Source organism: Rosa chinensis, chromosome 6, assembly GCF_002994745.2.
Source record: "Rosa chinensis cultivar Old Blush chromosome 6, RchiOBHm-V2, whole genome shotgun sequence".
Lineage (NCBI taxonomy): Eukaryota > Viridiplantae > Streptophyta > Magnoliopsida > Rosales > Rosaceae > Rosa > Rosa chinensis.
In genome coordinates this window covers 59,394,181-59,413,903 of record NC_037093.1, presented here as the reverse complement: position 1 = coordinate 59,413,903, position 19,723 = coordinate 59,394,181, and the positions used below count along the sequence as shown (strand labels likewise).

Here is a 19,723-nt window from a genome sequence, read left to right as displayed (position 1 = left end):
TCATCAAAGAGGCAAATATAGCTTCAACTTTTGATGTACAACGAATAATCCAGATTTCAGTTTCAGTGAATGTGGTAAGATTTTAATTAAGTTTGGAATTAAGATGTCACTTACTTCACTATATATTTTTAACGAGGGCCAAAAGAAGGGAGCTTCTATTCATACCTTCAAAATTGGCATTTGGACCTATTTCTTTTGTCAAGTGATTATCAAACTACCAATAAAGACACAAAAGAAAAAGAAAAAATAATTAATTTTTTTTTCCCTTTTAGAGGTATGAAATCAACAAATGGTCATTCTCATGCCATTTTTTCCCTTTTGTTTTTGTTATGGTCTTTATCCTTACCAAGCAGCGGAGAAATCAACAGACCAGTTCCTTACTTTGCAGTTCCTGATTCAATTTCGGATATGCAATATTTTCTAACCAAAACACCAACATACCACTTTCTCTTAAAATCATACTCATCCATTGTAGCGTACTGTTCGAGCAAATATATGAAACGAGGGAATCTTAGGAAGTTGAAGAAATGAACTGATCTTGGTCTCTAAAGGTGCATATGCCTACAAAATACAACAATAAGCAAGGAAGGAGGGAGGGGGAGAGAGATATCAATTGATTTTTTTTTTTCAGCTTAATTATATCAAGAGTAAAATAATATTGTGAAATGTTAAAAAATTGATGGAGGTCTAACTACCGATTTTGGAGGTATATGAATAGAACACTCTAAAAAAAAGTTTTTATTGATATTATTGGATGATGGGTATTATGGAAAAATTAGGGAGGTGTAGATAGCGTATTGGTTATTTGTAAAAGTAAGTTTGAGGTCTATTAAGTGGGGAGGTCTAAATACTAATTTTGGAGGTATGAATAGAAGAATTCCCAAAAAAAAAAAAAACATCATACTGATACCTATACATGGAGTCATGGAGTGAGAAAATTTGCACTTTCAACTTTCAACTCAATCCCTTCTTTCATTCAAGAATGGTCCCATACTTGTAACAATAATTTCACTAGGTTTCGTTTGTAATATTTGTATGTATAACTAAGTTAGACAAGGTTTTCTATCAAATTTAGGTCGATGGATGCTACTTTTATCACCAAGTTTTGGCTCCTACAAAGTTTAACAAATACATTTTATTATTAACAAATAAACATAATCACAATGATGTTGGAATAAGCTGAAAATCATGTAATATGAAACTTAATTATCTCTTAGATTTGTAAGCTTCAGGAAGACAAATGATTCGAAAAGAGTTTAAGATTGATGCATGTAAACACTGCCTTTAAGAGTAAATTTCGCCCATCAGAGACAATGTCTCAGTGTAGCAGGTTTATGGCGCCATACCCTCCAGGGTACAACAACCGTTGATCCTTGTAAGCGTACACTCACAATATTTGGATCCTAGAACGGCTTGATAATTTCTTTTGGCATTTGAAAGTGGAATTTGAGAGCTTATGATTGACTAGAATTTGATAATAAGAGAACTCTTGAGGAGAATGTATGGTGATCATACACAAGCATCCCTAATAGGAAGGAACGAGAGTATATATATGGCTTAGCAAAGAAGACTAGTAATTGAGGTATGATAATGATCATCAATATTCATAATGTTGGCTTTTGTAATTGATATGGAAAAGCTTATTGGTCAACAATGGATAACAAAGCAATTAACATGTCTCACAATTGTAACGGATGTAGTGAGCAATAAAATATATCAACTTATGGAATGAAGTATTATTGGAAAACCAAGCACCAATTAATTGGCTACGAACTCAATAAACAAATATTGTATTTTGAAATATTATATAAAAAATTCCAACATAACTATGGTAATGTAAGGTGAACCTCTTACCAAATTTTAAAAGACTTTTAAATACATCCTCTGTCACTATCAAACACAAAGACTTTACGAATTGTGTTTCTCTAGTTTTAAGTAGGGGGCACAAACCGGACCTGAAAATAGGTTGCGGTTATCGAACTGGAAGAAACAGTTCAGGAAAAAACAGTGGACCGCATCGGACCGCATCAGACCAGATCTAACTGGGTTGGAACCGGGTTCTTTCTATGAACCGACCGGAATAAACCGAACCGGCCGAATTATATATAATATATATTAATTTTAATTAAATTTAAATAGATGTTAATTTCTGATTGGTTTGTAACAGGTTTCATGTGAGCTTGACCTTACCTGATCACAAAAAAAAAAACCTAACCTATGCGACCCACTATCCTCTCTCATTCACTCTCAGTCGTTTTCAGTTTTCTAACACTCTCTCTCTTGACCTCACCATCGCTGTTTCTCACTCTCTCGACCCACTCTATCTCTCGACTTCACTATCACACCATCACGGTCTCCCTTCACAATCGTCGTTTTGCATCATCACGATCTCCCTTTACCATCTCTATAGATGGACTTGGTAGTGAACCACTTCACCATCACTCTCTCTCCCTCTCGACCCACTCTCTCTATCGACCCTAACCTTCCTCTTTGTTTTGCTTACTCTTCCTCTTGTTCATATGAAATACACTTTTGTAGAGATACAATTAGATTTTTGGCTTTGGGTTTCTAGACTTTGTTGAATTTGTGAAGCTCTGTAATGACTAATGGACTATTGAACTAGGTTTCTGCATTTCTAGACTTTATAAACTCTTAAGTTCAGCCATGTTTTAACTGTTTATGGTTGTTTCCAAGTAACTTGGGCCATGAATTTTTGCTTGCTTCTGTTCAAGGTTTTGTTTTAATGGATTAATTGATCTAGAAAAATTGGGCCGTAAATAAAAAATAAAAAAAGCCCAACTAAGACCGAACCCAAACCGGGCCGAACTGAATTTTCAGCCCTTCAAAATATTTCGGCCCACTCTATTTAGAAATAGTTTTCTGCCCAGAATTTGACCCAACTGACAGAAACAGGTAGAATTCGGTTTGGGCCCAAAACCGACCCGAGCCCACCCCTAGTTTTAAGCACTTTTTTTTTTTTTTTTTTTTTTTTTGCAAACGACACAACATGGTTGTTCGTGATTACCATCTCTTTGGTTTCTATAATCAGTAGCAGTGGATGGATGTTGACAGTTGACACTATGCGCATAGTTCACAGCCATGAGTAAGGTTTATATATATTATAATTTAAACTTTAGAGTTCCCCCTGTGTTTTTAGGATCTCTATCGATCCTATATGCAGTGGATCTTTATGGAGCAGTGGATCTTTATGGAGGACGGAGTGAGCCATGGCCCCCGGCCCCCCTAACGTTTATGAGTTTTCTCCACAATCCATATATATATAGTACATGAATCATTATAATAGTAAAAAATTATATATATATATATATATATATATATATATATATATATACAGATCCTATCCAGAGCGGAGCTCCGCTTTGAAAATTAACGTGTGAAGTTCGAGTTTTGGGTCACTATTCGGTCGCATATCCAAATCTCGACCGTTCTGTTTTTAGGTACTAATGTATAGATCGTCCCTGCAAATTTTCAGCCAAAATGATGATCGTTAAGGCATTGATAATTTCCTTAAAGCTAGTACGGTTCAGGTTGAAAGATTTAGTTCGTCCATTGGTTTAAGCGAGTTAGATACCTTAACGATCATCAATTTGGCTGAAAATTTGCAGAGATGATCTATACAATAGTACCTAAAAACGGAACGGTCGAGATGTGGATATGTGACGTAAAAGTGACCAAAAACTTGAACTTCACTCGTTAGTTTCAAAGTGGAGCTCCGCTCTGGATAGGATCCATATATATATATATATATATATATATATATATATATGTGGCCCTCCCAATCTATTCAACAATCAATTTTTAAAGATAAATTTTGATGAATAACCTATTTTAGACCTTTAAATTGATTTTTGACCTTATTTTATCATATAGTTAAAAAATGACCACAAGAAGGTAGGGGTCATCATTTGGCCCTTTGGCCCTAAGCCTGCCCGACCCGGCCCGGCCCTTTCTAAAATAGGGTAGGGTATGGGCCATGAAAATGAAGCCCGGCCCGGGCCGGGTTTGAGCCCGTTAGGGCCAAGCCCGGCCCGACCCTTTAGGCCCGCCCAAATAACGGGCTCAAACCCGCCCGACCCTTTAGGCCCGCCCAAATAAGCCCTAATAATTCTTTATTTTTTCTATTTTTTAATTATATTTCTGTTTTTCTATAATATGCAATTTATCTCTTTCTTTGTAATTGATTTCATAAGTTTTGTTTTCTTTAATTTCTATTTTCTTTGTTACACAACAATTAATATTGGGAGATTCATATAGATTGTTAATTGAATATAACCACCTTAACTAATATTAATAAATGTTATAAGTTAATTCCTATATATATGTGTGTGTGTGTATTAAATATGCTCTATAAAAAACAATGAGTTTTTTATTACCTATATATACCATTGAGCCATATTTTGAGAAGAAGAAAAATAATGTATTTTTTTTTTGTTAAACAAAATAAGGCCCTTTTCGGCCCATTCGGCCCTATTTGGAAGGCCGGCCCGACCCGGCCCTTTCGGCCCTAGCGATTGGGCTTTTCGGGCTGGTAAGGGTTGGTATATTTAAGCCCCGGCCCGACCCTACCCGGTCCTAAATTTTGTTGACTTTGACTAGGCTCGGCCCAGCCCGACCCTAAGCCCTAAAATTTAGGGTAGGGCCGGCCCTAGCCCGGCCCATGATGACCCCTACAAGAAGGGATCAAAAGTCTTAACTATCCTTATTAAATTTTGTGTCAACCATATGCTTAAATCATGCTCTTATCTATTTTGAATTTTTAATCCTCATGAGTCATGATTACGCACCTCCTCTTTTCTCTTCTCATACTTCATGCAACATAGTGCTGGACTCTCAATCATACAATCGTTGGAGAGAAACTCGCAAAAGATAATAGAGTTTAGGGCTTCAAATCAATTCAATTGAACAATTTGAAGGAGAGAAACTGCCAAGTAACAGAAATCAGCAATAATCCCCTTTTTCATCCCAACCCTAATTCTATTTCCTTTTCGTTTTTTTTTGGCCTAATCATTCTCTACTCTATAGATAAATAAAGAATTAGTTAGTACTGGAGTGGGTTTGACTAAAAGCTTTGGTGTTTAGCAGAAATACATTATGCTAATTGTGTTGAGAACTCATATATAGTTGAGGTTAATGTATTTATGGAGAGTCATATTTCTGGACTCTTGTTTGCAATAACGAACCAAACTCTTAATTCAGCAATTATCATCTAAACGAAGCTGACCTAATTTGATTACAACACCAAACTCCATAACAAGAGTTCAGGGTGGTCCGCTAACAGAGTCGTTTTCAAGGGAGTTTGAATGTCTGAGAGTCAAACAATACCTTGGGTGATGAGTATGAGTGGAAAAGATGAGCTGCATGTGCAGTTGTGAGAATTGAGATAGATAATAGAGTTTTGGGCTTTTGGCATATGGTTACATAGAATTTTAATGGGGACAGTTAAGACTTTTCATCTCTTCATATGGTCATTTTTCAATAATTTGATAAAATAAGGTTAGAAGTCAATTTGGAAGTCTAAAATAGGTCATTTATCAAAATTTCTCATTTTTAAACTTCTTAGCTTTTTTTTTTTATTTTAAATAAAATTTCCTACTTTCTAGGCTTCTAGCTGTTGTCTTTTGTTATTCCCACACGACTGATGTCTTAGGATTTTCCAATCTCATCCTTCTATTGAAAGAGTCCTATAGCTTCTACATCTTTTATTATTATTAATATTCATTAGTGTAGAAATTAGAAAGCAAAAGATCATCTTCTTCAGAATTTTCTTCTAAAAGTCTATAGTCCAATTTCAAATTACAAAAATTATCAAAATCTTTTGAGGACTTATCTCTCCATTCTCAACTCTTAAGCAATATTATTCATTCAAATGAGCTCAAGGTGCGTATAAACCATTGAACAATTTGTGTTTATCAATTTCAGTTTTAGATTTTTAGTGTATTCCTTACTATTTGGTATGATCATGTTTGAAAAGTCTAGGTTCATGATTAAGTTGAACCCAATTTTTTTTTTATTGTAGCTTTTTCGACCCCTCCAAAGTTCAGTTTCTAGTTTTGCCACTGGATCCATAGAAAAACCTCCTTACTTTCGGTTTACTCCGACATTTATTTCAAGAGTTATGTTAATTTTATTAAATTGGTTTGCAAATTGCAATAGACTTTGAGATGGAATATGTCTTGGAAATTTAATGAATAGTATATATTGATCTCTTGCTCACCTAAGAGAATTTTAAGGGATTGTGAAGGGTAAATGTATCTCAACCACATGTATTAAATTTAAAATATAAAATTATAATAACTTAAAACTATGTATTTATTTTCAGCCGTCAGATTCACTTGTCCATTATAGTCTCTTAAAAACTGTCTCTTAAATGAACAAGAGAGGCTTGTTCAATACATATATTGTGCATAATCAGCTCAATATTGCAAATGAACAAGAGAGGCTTGTCCCTCATAGTCCCTTAAAAACTGTCTCTTAAATGAACAAATGTATTGTACATATATTGTTCAATACATATATGAACAAGAGAGGCTTGTCTCTCATATTTCCTTAAAAACTGTCTCTTAAATGAACAAGAGAGACTTGTTCAATACATATATTGTACATAATCAGCTCATTGCAAAAAGGATGATAAACTTCTCTTTTTTTTTTCTTTTTTTTTTTGAGTTCTTGTGGAATTGGTTGCATGATTATTGAAAAGGTAAGTTGCATGAGGATTAGTGTATGTGATAACATGCTAGAACGGTTAAGTTATGAAGATAATTTGCGCGAGGAAATAGTTCGCAGAATTATTATATAGAATGCATAAAAAATCTGGTAAAGAAATGTAATGGACACGACACAATATAAGAAACGAATGCAATTAACCCTTTGACATTTAATGTTGTAAGCAATCACAAGGACCTAGCTTCATAAACTAATCACAACTACGATGCCATCTTTAAGTTCTCAATCATTGTAATGAAGGAATGATGGAAATTTGATACTAAATATACATTAAGATTAATGAAATTTTCAATTGAATGAGGTCACTACAACAAATATGGCCTATAGCTACCATTCAATCCCCACAATTACATCAATGGTGATAGCACCCAAAAAATACTCACAATTCCTTTTTTTTCTTTGGTCTGACACTCACCAAAGCCCATAAACGTGTCCCTGCAATTTAAAACAAATATTTGTCTAACTATTCACAACTCACCAAACGCGTCTTTGTGTAGATAAGGTGAAACGTGAAATCAAGGGCAAAGCCCTCTCCTCAGAAACTTAGTTTGGATCTCTCTCTCTCTCTCTCTCTCTCTCTCTCTCTCTCTCTCTCTCTCTCTCTCGTCCTCCTTCTCCTTCCTGTATCTCTCGATCTCTCAATCATGAACAAGGTAGTAGATCCAAAATCCATGCAGATCCCCCACTATCGATTTTGGATCTGCTCAGATGGTGAAGTTTCTGCTGGAGCATCTGGAGAAATCGATTTTGGATCTACTCCGACGGTGAAGTTTTTGCTGGAGCATCAGTCTTAATCGAGTTTGGATCTGCTCCGATGGTGAAGTTTCTGCTGGAGCATTTGGAGAAATCTGGGTGTGGGATATTAGACGGGTCTTGCTGGGCCGTTCATTGCGAGAGGAAGATTGCCAGAGTATACACCCGCCGCGGATGGGTACTATACATTTTACCTTTTCTCTTTGTTTCGACTACTTTGTGTTGAAATTGGAATGATTTTGATTATTACAAATGTGACAAACTTCACTTTGTAGTTGAGGAATGAACTAAAGTCTTTCCTAGGATGAGTGTTTGTGTCATTTGGGTTGCTCTCTAGCTCTTTTAATTTTCTCCTTTTGTGTCTGTAAGGGTGTGTTCTGTGGCGGTTCATAATAGAAAGAAATTTGGGGGATTTGAACAAAATGGCTAATTTCTTTGTTGTGTTTTGTGAATGATTTGTCTTTCAGATAATGGTGTGTATCACATGAACATGCAAGATGAGGTCAACCAAGTAGTGATACATGAGCTAATTCATGTTTTTGATGATTGTCGGGCTGCTCCGATGGTGAACTGGGCTAATTGCCCTCATCATGATTGTAGCGAGGTGTGAGTCAAATAGAAATTGATTCTTTTCCTTAAATTTGAACCTCAAGTTTATTTATTTACATACTATATTTCTGGAACAGATTCGTGCTGGCCATCTTAGTGGTGATTGCCACTGTAAACGTGAATTTTTGTTGTGCCAAGAAGATTCGAGAATTGTGAACAAGTGAGTTTCTCAGCTTCAATTTAAATAAGAAATTGAGATACCCTCTTTTGCTTACTTCCTTTGCATACATAGTGGAATACTCTGTTACCAAGAAGATTCGTGAATTTGTCTTTCAAAATTTGAAATAAGGGAGCTCGATGACTTCTTATAATTCTACCTCTCACTTGTTTATAGTTTACACAAACTTAAGTATCTCAGTAGGCTGTAGGTGACCATTTTTGGTATACTTGTGACATTTATCACTTCATTAAATTGTATGGTTCCTAGAGTTGTGTCAAACATGACCATTTTTTTTTATAGATATCTACCATGTGCACTTGTTTGAGATATTAAAAATGCCTGATATGTTTGTTTGTGTTTGTTTCTAATAAGTGTAAGCAAGAGTCCTGCTCTTTTCAATTACTTCAGTTCCAGGTTGTGACTTTTTATTTTGACTTTTCTATTATTATCATTATTTTTTCTCTCTCTCTTGTCCTTGCAACATCTCACCAAAACTAATAAGAGGTTTATTGAGATGTTAATCACCATTGGATTCAATTGTTTTAACTGCTATCAACAAAACCTTCTTTTATATTGCATAAACAAATAGCAAAGATGATACTCCAAGTGCCAAATTACTCATCTCCATGTATCATTTGTAGTCACTTTTTGTTCATTTCGTTTGCCGAAATTTGAACAACATGTTATTTGCCCTTCCTTTAGAATGAGTTGGTTTGGTCTTCCAATGGAGTCATCATTAGATACTTTATATCAATTGCTAGTTACAACTTTATTGATTCCGTTATACCTTTTAATGTGATATGCAGTGAAGGGTTTATTGATCAAGACCCTTTGTAGATTAGCAAATGATCATGAACTGACATTACCTTATAACAGGGTTTATTGATTAAACATATCACATGCTAACCCTTATAACATGGTTTTTGATCAGGCTCAGTTCATTGATCAAGACCCTTTGCAACAGCAAGTGCAATTTTCATTCATCCATCAAATTTGCAGCAGCAAGTGCAATTCATAGAGTATAGGGCTTTTCAATTAAGAATAGGTATATTAATTTTAATTTGTTTTTTTTTTAATATGAAATTGTGCAGTCACCATTGCTAGAAAAAGTGTGTTTTCTGGTGATGGGGCCCACAGTTTCTCAGTCACCAAAAATCTGATAGTGGTTTTTTAAATATATGTCACAGCAGCAATAGAAACCATAAACTAATAGTGCCAAAGCTGGTGTCTATTGCTATCCCCACACCAATCATTGGTGTCTATAGGATCAACACACACCATTCTCAATGGTAGCTATAGGCCAGTTTTGTGGTAGTGGGTATCAAATACCGTCATTTGGGACCTTGTGAATAGTATGCTTTTTAGTTTACGATAAAATGGAAGATCAAGAACACAATTCATATAGTATACATACATGAATACGAACCATATAATCTTTATTTTGCGTTGATTGTAATCTTCTATTGTGGCCAAGCAGGACAAAAATTTACAAATTAATTGGTGAAATGTTGGAGGAAATTAATAACTAGTTTTAATCGTTGATGCTTACAACATTATAACTAATGAGTACAAAAATTAGATCAAGATGTCTAAGAGATTTTGAATGCATATGTGTTGTTTATATGAGTATATAATGATCTCGATCACGCAAAGCCAACTAAAAAGCTTTTTTTTTTTTTTCATTTTTAAAAGGAAAATCAAAAGATTTCACTCCTAAAAAAAAAAAAATTGTTGTGCTACAGATTTGAAGATAAAAGATTTGTCTACAGACTTGAAATATTGTTGCTAGTTTGACAAAAATATTAATTGTTTAAAGACTAGTGACATAGGATTAATCACTGTGTACGAATAACAAATATGTGTTTTCCGAAAAAGAGAATCGTTGCAAGATTTACAATTGATTAAATTTTCTCTAAAACTGACCCTATACGCACATTGACCTCCTACAATGTTGGGGTCTTAGGTTAATTAAAGTTTTTCCTTTCTACCATTTCTACCTCTATCAATTTTTTTTTCTGTCACTGAGGATTACTTAAGACCCAATTTTTAGTTCCAGTCCGCCGGATACTAAAACGGAGACGGAATACTTAATTAAGTTACACCAAGCACTAGGAGCGGATCTAAATAGAAAGCTATATGGGCTCAAGCTTAGACAGTTTTTTGGGCAAAAAACCACTAAGTATATATCTACTTTCAGTTTCAGCCCATACCCAAAGGGAAGGAAAAAAAACATTAGGAGGTAAAAGTCCCGTTCTTCTCCAGTCACAGCCCACAGCAGCTCACTTCTCTCCTCTATGGTCAGACCCTCCTCCGCGGCTCCCCATCCAAGCTGAGTCCAGTTCTTCTCCTTGTATGGCTGTATTGATTTTCATTGCAGACTTGCAGTCATGTAGTCATCTTCTCTGGCTTTCCCCATCCAAGCTTGCTTTGTTTTCTTAGTTGCTCCAAACAGGAGGTATTTCTTTTCTTTCTTTCTAAGTCTCTTGATTGGTTTAATGGGTTTGTTGATGGAAATAGTGGTGTGAGTTACAGTGGTGTTTTGTTTGTTTTAGGTTTCTGGGTTTTGTTGGGTAGCTTTGGTTATGAGCAATGGGGGACTCAGGTGGAAAAGTGAGGTTGATTCGGTGCCCAAAGTGTGAGAATCTTCTTCCTGAGCTAGCTTATTACTCTGTGTATCAGTGTGGTGGTTGTGGTGCTGTTCTTGGTGGTATGTTTTTTTTTTTTTTTTTGGATTCAGTTGTTTGCTTTCTGTTTTTGTTTGTGAGAAACTTCAGAGAAAGATGGGATTTTTATGTTGAAACTTTTTCAATTACCAAATTGGGGAGTTAAATTTGGAGTCTTTATGATGGTGATAGTTGTGATTCTTGTAGAAATTTGTGTTTGATTTATGAGAAGGTTAGGAACCCAAATGAGATCAGGGTTTTTGGCCTTGAAATTTGGTATGGTATAAACCCCAAAAACACACACCAACACGAAAAGAACTAATCATTTGGATTTGTGGGGCTGAGTTTGTTATAGCTGAAAAAGAATGCAACTTGCAAAGTTCTTAACTCAACAACATTCCATCTCCTGTAGTGTTTTCTGCAACCAAAATAAAGCAATTGTTTATTTTTGAAAGAAGTTTGCTCTTTTTTGGGGCGTTTTCTTTGGATTAGAGGATCAAATTTTGGGTTTCTTTCATTTACAGCAAAAAAGAAAGGCAGATGAGTGGGAGTGGGTGTCTCAGGTTCTTGATGGTCATTGCAAACCAATGCCACAAGTCTATGTTCTTCCTTAGCTACAGCTTAATTTCAGAATCAAACCCACCTCAGCTATCAATCTTCACAAGGTAATAACTCTTTCTTTCACAATTCACAAGGTAATGATTAAGAAATTTTTGGGCACTTATAATTAGCCTAGATAGGTTTCAAATCCTGGATCCGCCACTGCCAAGCACTTAATTGGGTTACCAAATATCTAATTAACTATGCCAATCATACCAGAGATCAGGGCCAGTCTTGAGGTTCTTGATGCCCAGGGCGAAATTTTTTTTTTTTGGTGTTCAGGGCCGGTGTGGAGAATTTTTTGATGATGATTCTAAGATTAATTTGACTCCGTAAAGTTACAAATTAACAAGTTTTTAGAATAATTATTAGAACCACAAAAAAAAGAAATATAACTTCTACTATTCATAATTTCAAAATTGAAGAACACCCAATACCTATTTTGATATATACTTCAACCAGTTGCATCATGGAATGTCAAAAAATTTGTCTAATCACCTTAGAAGAACTAACAAAATAGAGAGGAGAAAGATTGGGAGATGAAAAACATACAGGAGAAAGACTGGAGGGACAAATGATGAAAATGAATTGAGGGATTGAATAACCATTGAAACCCCAAATTTAAAGAGAAATTCGTTTGATTTCAATATTTTGGAGAGAGTGAGAGACTCTATTATAATGGTGCTTGACTTTTTGCAGTTCTCGATGACTTGAATAGTAGAAGAATGAGAAGAAGAAGAAAATACACAATTATTGCATCTAAAATTCTAAAATAAATTTTTTTTTTAATATTCTGCAGCATATATTATTGAAAATTATATAATATATATGTGTGTGTGTGTGGGGGGGGTGCCCCACCTTCCCTTGGGCCCTAAGCTGTCGCCAAGGCTGCCCTTAGGCAAGGCCGGGCCTGCCAGAGATGCGAAAAGTTTGACGAGCTAGGGATTCTACAGAAGGGTTCGATTATTAACCTGGAACCATTTTGCCACAGTAACTTTCAATTAATGGATTGTCAATTAAGATAGTTTGTATTGTATATACAAATATACTGCATGGATCAGAGGTTTGTAATGGCCAATTAGCCACATGGCAGGCTGAATTAGGTTGGAAAAGGGAGGAGGACGTACTGCTTTAGGTAAGTTAGTGACATTTCCAACAGACTATTTATTTCAAAATAAATTTAAAATTTAGCTAATTTTATGATAAAATTTTACTTCAGTAGAATACCTAAACAAAAATTAAATTTAACTTTTGTGTTAACAAAGTTGAGTGTCAAGGATTCATTGTTCCAGCCCATGTTGTTTTTGGCATATAGTCGTAGTGCAAGTTTTCTTTCAGTCTTTTTTAAGTTTGTAGTCGCCTTTTTGTGAAACGTGATGGCACCAAAATTGCTCATCGTTTGGCAAAATGGCTTTATTTGGAGTCGGGGCCTGTTGGCTCTTCAGTTAGTCATTATAGAGTTCCAGTGTGAAGTGTAGTGGTCATTTATGTGTAAGAGATGTTTGCCCAAAACTTGTTGTAACCAGTTCATTATTAATGAAGTTCTTCCTTGATAAAAAAAAAAATTTAACTTTTGTTAAATTCTCTAGCTGTATTTAGCTAGACATGAGAGAGAATTTAACTAAGGGTCCTTGACCCAAAGCCCCAAAAAATTATCCCACTTACCCCAGCAAGAGATTTTTGTTCTCACTTGCCCATTTTAAAACAAAATGACAATTTCGCCCTAAGCTAATTAATGAATTTACATCGTGCCATCAACCTAATCTGCATACGCGCTCTCTCTTACCTGAGTAACCTCGATCTCTCTCTCTCTCTCTCTCTCTCTCTCTCTCTCTCTCTCTCTCTCTCTCTCTCTCTCCAACTCGGTCACCACGGCGAACGACTTCCGGCACCGACTGACCAAGACGATCTCGCCGGACATCCCTCCGCTCACTCTCACCTTGATCTCTCTCTCATATCTCTCTCACCACCGACTCCGACGCAGCCTCGCTTACTGCAAGTTTCCTGCTCCGACGACCAACCTGCTCCGCCTTCGTTTTCTTCTCCCATCGCCGATCAGGTCCTCGCAATCTTCTTCTTCTTCTTAATCCACTTATGCTTTCGAATCAGTATGCTCGGCACCACCCAAATCTTCGCCATAGTCGGAGGCGGACCCGACCCGACCTCCCCGGCCAACAAGTCATGATCTGGGACGACCTCTAGTCCCTTGGGCATCCACGACATGTCGTTTCAGTCTGAGGTCAGGGGACTCAAGCTCCGGCATCGAATCGTCGTCGTTTTGAACAAGAAGATCATCGATTTGTTCATAGGTTGTAAAGAATCACAGTTGCAAACTTAGGGGTCCGGTCCAGGCTCTACAACCAGCGAAGAAGGGAGAAGACTGGATGGCCAAATCAATTTTTTTTTTTTTTTAAGTAATGGGACAGTAGGAAAGGAAAAAAAGTTTTGAATGTCTATTGCGGAGCAATATACGTCTATTGGGGGGCAATAGACGTTTTGAATTGATGTAATCTCTTCGTTTTTTTTCTTTAATCAAAGTTTTATTTGTGTAGTTTTAGGAAGATTAATTACCATTTTGGTAATCTAAACGTCTATTGGGGGGCAATAGACGTCTACTAAGGGGCAATACATGGCTGATAGTCGTCTATTGGGGGCCAATAGACGTCTATTGCCCCTCTATATTAGAGGGCAATAGATGTCTATTAGGGGCAAAAAAACTTTTCGGTGAGATTTTCAGCAAATTTAGGTGGGCGGCAGCCGGTGACCGGAATCCGGCGAAAGTTGGCCAGAATCCGGCGGACGGTGACCGGAATCCGGCGATCGGTGACCGGAATCCGGCTGCCTGTGACGAGCTCCGGCGAAGTCTCCTATAGTTTCTCTCTCTCTCTCTCTCTCTCTCTCTCTCTAAGTAACAAAGGGGTGAGGGGTAAAATGGTATTAAAAAAATTAAAAACAAAAAAAAAAATCTTAATGGGGTATTAGGGAAGACTCTCTTAGAGTGTATTGGGTAAGAGGGAATTAAAAAAACTTAATGGGGTAAGGGGGAAAAAAATCCCTAGAAATGGGGTAAATGGACAAAACCCCTTTAACTAAATCTCAAATTCTCCAACATTCAAATTAATTTAATTTGAGATTTAGTTTTTTTTTTTTTTTGATAATTAAGAAGGATGTCAACTCTTTATTGAAATAGGGGAAATTACATGATACTCAATTCCTGACTAGCACTTGAAGCATAAGCTGCCATTAAATGTGCAGCAATATTCACTACTAGAAAAACATGTCCTTTCACACGGATAATGTTGTCACAGAGGTTCACACGGACGATTATCTGTCTATAAAGTGCTATAGTACACACGAAAATCTGTGTGTATATATTTTTCACATAGACTATTGTGGCCACATAAGGTTCAAACTGGGACCCAATATTTTTCAAGTCAATTTACACACGGAGTCCGTGTGAAATAAAGTATAATTCAGAAAATTCTGTAAATTTGTCAGAGGGTAAATTAAAAATTCACTCTGTTTTCCGTGTGAAATATTGTTTCACTCGGATATCTGTGTAAAAATATGATTAATAAGATTCCGGTACCAGTTTTTAGTCATGTCAAATAAGTGTAAATTTAATTTACACACAGTATTCCGTGTGAATATGTAAAAGCATAAGATTCTAATATTTTTCTTTTCAGTTTACACACAAACTACCGTGTGAATCCTTTTCTTATTTTTGTTTTCACACAGATTTCTGTGTTTTATTCTCTCCATCGCTCTCTCTTTCTCACATATCTTTCTCCGATTTCCTCTTTGTTATCTTCTTTTCTCTCTTTTTCTTTTTACATCTTCTTGCCCTCTCTCTGTCTCCAGATCTTTTTCTCTCTCCTCCTTGTCCTCGAACTCCTTCCACCCCTCGCGAAACTCGGACCCGTCCGGTGGCAGAGGCAGGACTCTCAACAAGGCGGCGAAGGCGAAGTCATGGTTTCCGATGATGAAGAAGTCTTTCTGATGTGGGTATCTGGAGGGGAGAGCGACGAAGAAGTCAAGGACTTCGTTGGTGTCCAGGCCGCGGCCGCAGTAGTCGCCAAGGAAGATGATGAGGGCGGTGGCGAAGTCTGAAGAAGGGATGGAAATTTCGAGATTGGACCAGAGATTTTAGAGCTTGGTGTGGAAGCCGTGGACGTCGCCGATGCAACAGACTAGTCTGGGTTTTGGGTCTGACATGGTTGGAAGGTGCGATTTGGTTAAACATCGACCTCGGCAAACAGATCGACTTTGCTAGTAAGTTTATTGTGGGTTTTCAATTGATGTCTCGAGCTCGTGATCAACTTTGCTATTTCTTGTGATTTTTTCTCGCCTCAGACAGATCGACACCATCGACCTCAGTAAACAGATCAACACCATCGATCTCGGCAAATAGATCGAGATTCATAAAGGTATATATAATCACTTTTGGTTTGTTGTTTGTTTGGATTCAAACTTACTGATCCATATTGCGTCAGAGATCGATTAAGTAGCCGAGATGAATTCTAAAAGTGGATCTTATTTGCAACAACGCTTGTGTATGATTTACTGCCATAAGATCCCAGATTTGCAAATCTAAATGAAGAACGATGGAGGAAAGATCCCAGATTTGCAAAATCTCAATGAAGAATGATGAAGGAAAGATCCCAGATTTGCAAAATCTCAATGAAGGACCCAAAACAACATGAAAATAAATGGAGGACCTAAAAATAAATATCAAAATATTTGAATAATTCAATAAATTGATGAATTATATGTAACCTGGAAATTGCAAATTAATGATTAAATGTTTGTAAATTTGAAAATTAATATAATTGATTCACATGGGACCACTTAATATAGCTCACACAGACAAGTTTTCTGTGTGAAAGTGATTTAGCAACGCTCGCAACACATACAAATTGTGAATCCGTGACTGTACTGTGTGAAACTGCCCATACACACAGATTTTCGGGTGTATTTCAATGTATTCACACAGAATCCATCCGTGTGAAAGTACCTGTTTTTTCTAAACCATATTGTTACTTTGTTGGCGCTGCGTTGAACATGAGCAATCTTCACAACCTTGTAGTTAAGCGAACTCCACTAGTTTGTCATAGATTCTGGTCAAAACATAACAATTTGGTCCAGCAGGAGCAATTAATTGGCGTTATAACACCAAAGCATCCGTCTCCACAATCACAGGGTAGCAAGAGCGATCCTCAATATAGTCAAAGACCATCTTACATGCTAGTACTTCAGCATGTTCAGGTGAAAGCAAATTATCAACAGGTTTTCCACCTCCTACCAACATCTTGCCTTCAAAATCACGGACCACAAATCCAATACCACCCTTCCTAGAGCTCGGATTGAAAGAGCCAACAAAATTAATTGATTTTAAGAAAACCCACAGGAGGACAGTTCCACTTCTGAACTCTTGCATTTCGATCATTGCCAGCCTTGGTATTTGGAAAACGGAAGTCAGACAGTTGTGATATAGACCTGATGATCACGTCACTTGCCAAATCTTGCTTATTCTCCCAAACTTGATTGTTTCTCTCTTTCCACACACCCCAAAGTAAGTAGAGCAGTTCTCCAATACTTTGAGAAGACAAGTTCTTCATACTGTAATCTAACCAACTAACCACATCCACATATACAATAGCATATGAGTAGCTAGGGGTCGTCAATGGGCAGGGCAGGGCCAAAACATTTTTTTTTTAATTTTTCGGGCCGGGCTTCTCTTAAAAATCAAGGCCCAGGGCCTTAAGGGCTTTTTAGGGCCGGGCCGGGCCGGGCTTTTTTGGGTGGGCAGGGCTGAGCCCATTATATTTATATGTCATATTATTTTGTTAAAAAAATACAAAAAGCTATGAAAAAATGATGATATGTTAATGATTGAACAAAATAAAATACAAAATTAAAAAAACATATGGCCTAATGCAATAATTAGTTCAATATAACTACATAAAAATATATTAATACAAAAATTGAATGGGCTTTTGGGCGAGCTTATAAGGCCGGGCCGGGCCTGGGCTTTGAACCCTCCGCCCGAGCCCTGCCTAGTGCCCAATGGGCAGGGCCGAGATGGGCTTTGCTGCGGACCGGGCCGGGCTTTTGCCCACTGGGCCTGGCGGGCGCCCATGGGCTTTTAGGCCCGCGGGCCAAATGATGACCCCTATGAGTAGCATATATCACTGGTTAAAAGAAGCATTAGGCTGTAGCACTTGCTTAGTGAAAGAACAGTCTCTACACAGATGCACCATAGTCTCCACCTCATTTTCACAAAGAACACGTATCATAGAATCCAGTTCCACCCTTTTAGAAGCTAAACAGTCCAATGATGGCAATATATTGTGACAAACTTTCCAAATGTGAACTTTAGTAGAATTTAGGACTAGAGTTTTCCAAAGCTTCTTCCAAATTAAAGTCTGAATCAATAGGAAGAAGAATAGGAACACTTGAGAAAGAGTGACTATAGGCAAAATGGTATGCAGTCTTAACTGAAAATTTACCATTCCCTTCGAGTCTCCAAGACAAGCTAATGCACGAACACTTAATGGTATGGCCAAAATTGCCTCGGCTTCTCCATGAATAAAAGTGTTACGTACCTCAGTTTCATTCCTAACACCAGGAGATAATATAAATTGACTAACTTTCAAATCTGCATCCACCACCGAAGTATCTAAAGTAGGTGTAAAAGAGGTTAACCTCGGTATCCAAGGGTCACTCCATACAGAGACATTATTTCCATCTCTAATTTGTCAATATGAACCTTGACGGATTAAATCTCTTGTAGAGAAGGTGCTCCGCCATGAACTATGCGGCATAGCTGACCAAAAAGAATGCTCCGGAAAATATCTAGCCTTATAAATCAAAGCAATTAGGGAATCTGGATTATTCATCACCCTCCACGCTTGCTTTGCAAGCAAAGCACTATTAAATTCTGATAAACAATGTCCTTCCTTAGAGTTGCAAAGAAAATCCCAAGACTTCCAATGGATTTTACGTTTGTCCAACGTACTTCCCTACCAAAATCTAGCACACATTTGATCCAAATCTTCACAAAAATTCTTTGTAAGTTGGAACACACTCATTGTATAAGCGGGGAGAGCCTGAGATACTAACCTAATTAAAATGTCTTTGCTAACACCACTTAATAACTTACCTTGCCAATTCTTCAATTTCTTTGCCAAATTGTCCTTGATATATTGAAAGGTTGTTGTCTTTGTATAGCCAACATAGGTAGGAAGTCCCGAGTATTTTTCACGAGAAGAAACAATCTCCACACCCAAATAACTCAAAATTTCCTCCTGCATGTAAGCCGACACATTCTTGCTGAACACCACTGAACTTTTATTAAAATTCACCAATTGTCCCAAAGCTCTACCATATGTTTCAATCACCTCCTAAATCTGATAACACTCTTCTAAAGAAGCTTGAGCTTAAAGCATACTATCATTAGCAAACAATAAATGATTTACAGATGGAGGGCATACCTCAATACCAGAAAGTAAACCTACTTCCTATTTCTGTTGTAGCAAGGTAGAAAATCCTTCCGCACCCAAGAGAAACAGATAAGGTGATAGGGGATCACCTTGTAAGATTTAGCTTACTAAAAAACTAGTTATTAGCTATATTTCACTTTAAGCGAAATGTAGCTAATAAAATGGCTATCACTGTTGGAGATAATTCATACTTTGCTGGAGCACGCAGAACTAAAAAACTAGCTAGCTATATTTCACTTTAAGCAAAGTATAGCTAATAATATAGCTATCACGGTTGGAGATACTCTACGTCAGTTGTGTGTGGATTGTGAATCTTAATATGTTGTTTACTGTAGTCTTCGTGATGCTTGAATGTGGTTTCAGTTGTGAATTGGTGGATTACATGCTGCTAGCTAACATATAATAGAGACAAATAAATGAGTTGGGGGACAGATTTGGATTATAGATCGCGAGAGGTGGATGAATAATATTACTTGAAATTAATCGAGCTCAATGGGGTATAGATATAGATGTTGTTAAGTCCAGATTAAGAATGATTCTAGATTTCATTTTCAGTGAATGTGATCATATTATAGATACATTTTCATGTTCACTAAATTAAACATAAAAAAAAAAAAATGAGGAAGCAAAATTAGATATGCTTGTACCTGTACGTTAATGACCTATATGGAATCAATAATTATTGGTTGTGC

At 36.8% G+C, this 19,723-nt stretch overlaps 1 protein-coding gene across 2 annotated transcripts; it reads left to right on the top strand.

Moving 5' to 3' along the window:
• The first annotated feature begins 7,316 nt into the window (after window positions 1–7,316).
• Window positions 7,317–9,578, top strand: LOC121050182 (mitochondrial inner membrane protease ATP23-like). 2 transcript variants are annotated; one of them, XM_040509532.1, is made up of 4 exons: window positions 7,317–7,675; window positions 7,965–8,101; window positions 8,184–8,266; window positions 9,198–9,578. In XM_040509532.1, exons 1-4 carry the CDS (start codon window positions 7,672–7,674, stop codon window positions 9,289–9,291), a joined length of 318 nt encoding a protein of 105 aa, XP_040365466.1. In that variant the 5' UTR covers window positions 7,317–7,671; the 3' UTR covers window positions 9,292–9,578. The 2 variants fall into 2 exon arrangements, with proteins under 2 accessions (XP_040365466.1, XP_040365465.1); XM_040509531.1 differs by having other exon boundaries at window positions 7,318–7,675; window positions 8,051–8,101.
• Window positions 9,579–19,723: the final 10,145 nt, after the last annotated feature.

Bases quoted from the DNA above. Each gene is read 5' to 3' on its own strand.
- LOC121050182 (XM_040509531.1), top strand. From the start codon at position 7,559: ATGGTGAAGTTTCTGCTGGAGCATTTGGAGAAATCTGGGTGTGGGATA. The intron at 8,102-8,183 runs GTGTGAGTCAAA...TTTCTGGAACAG, and splicing joins CTCATCATGATTGTAGCGAG to ATTCGTGCTGGCCATCTTAG. The intron at 8,267-9,197 runs GTGAGTTTCTCA...GTTTTTGATCAG, and splicing joins GATTCGAGAATTGTGAACAA to GCTCAGTTCATTGATCAAGA.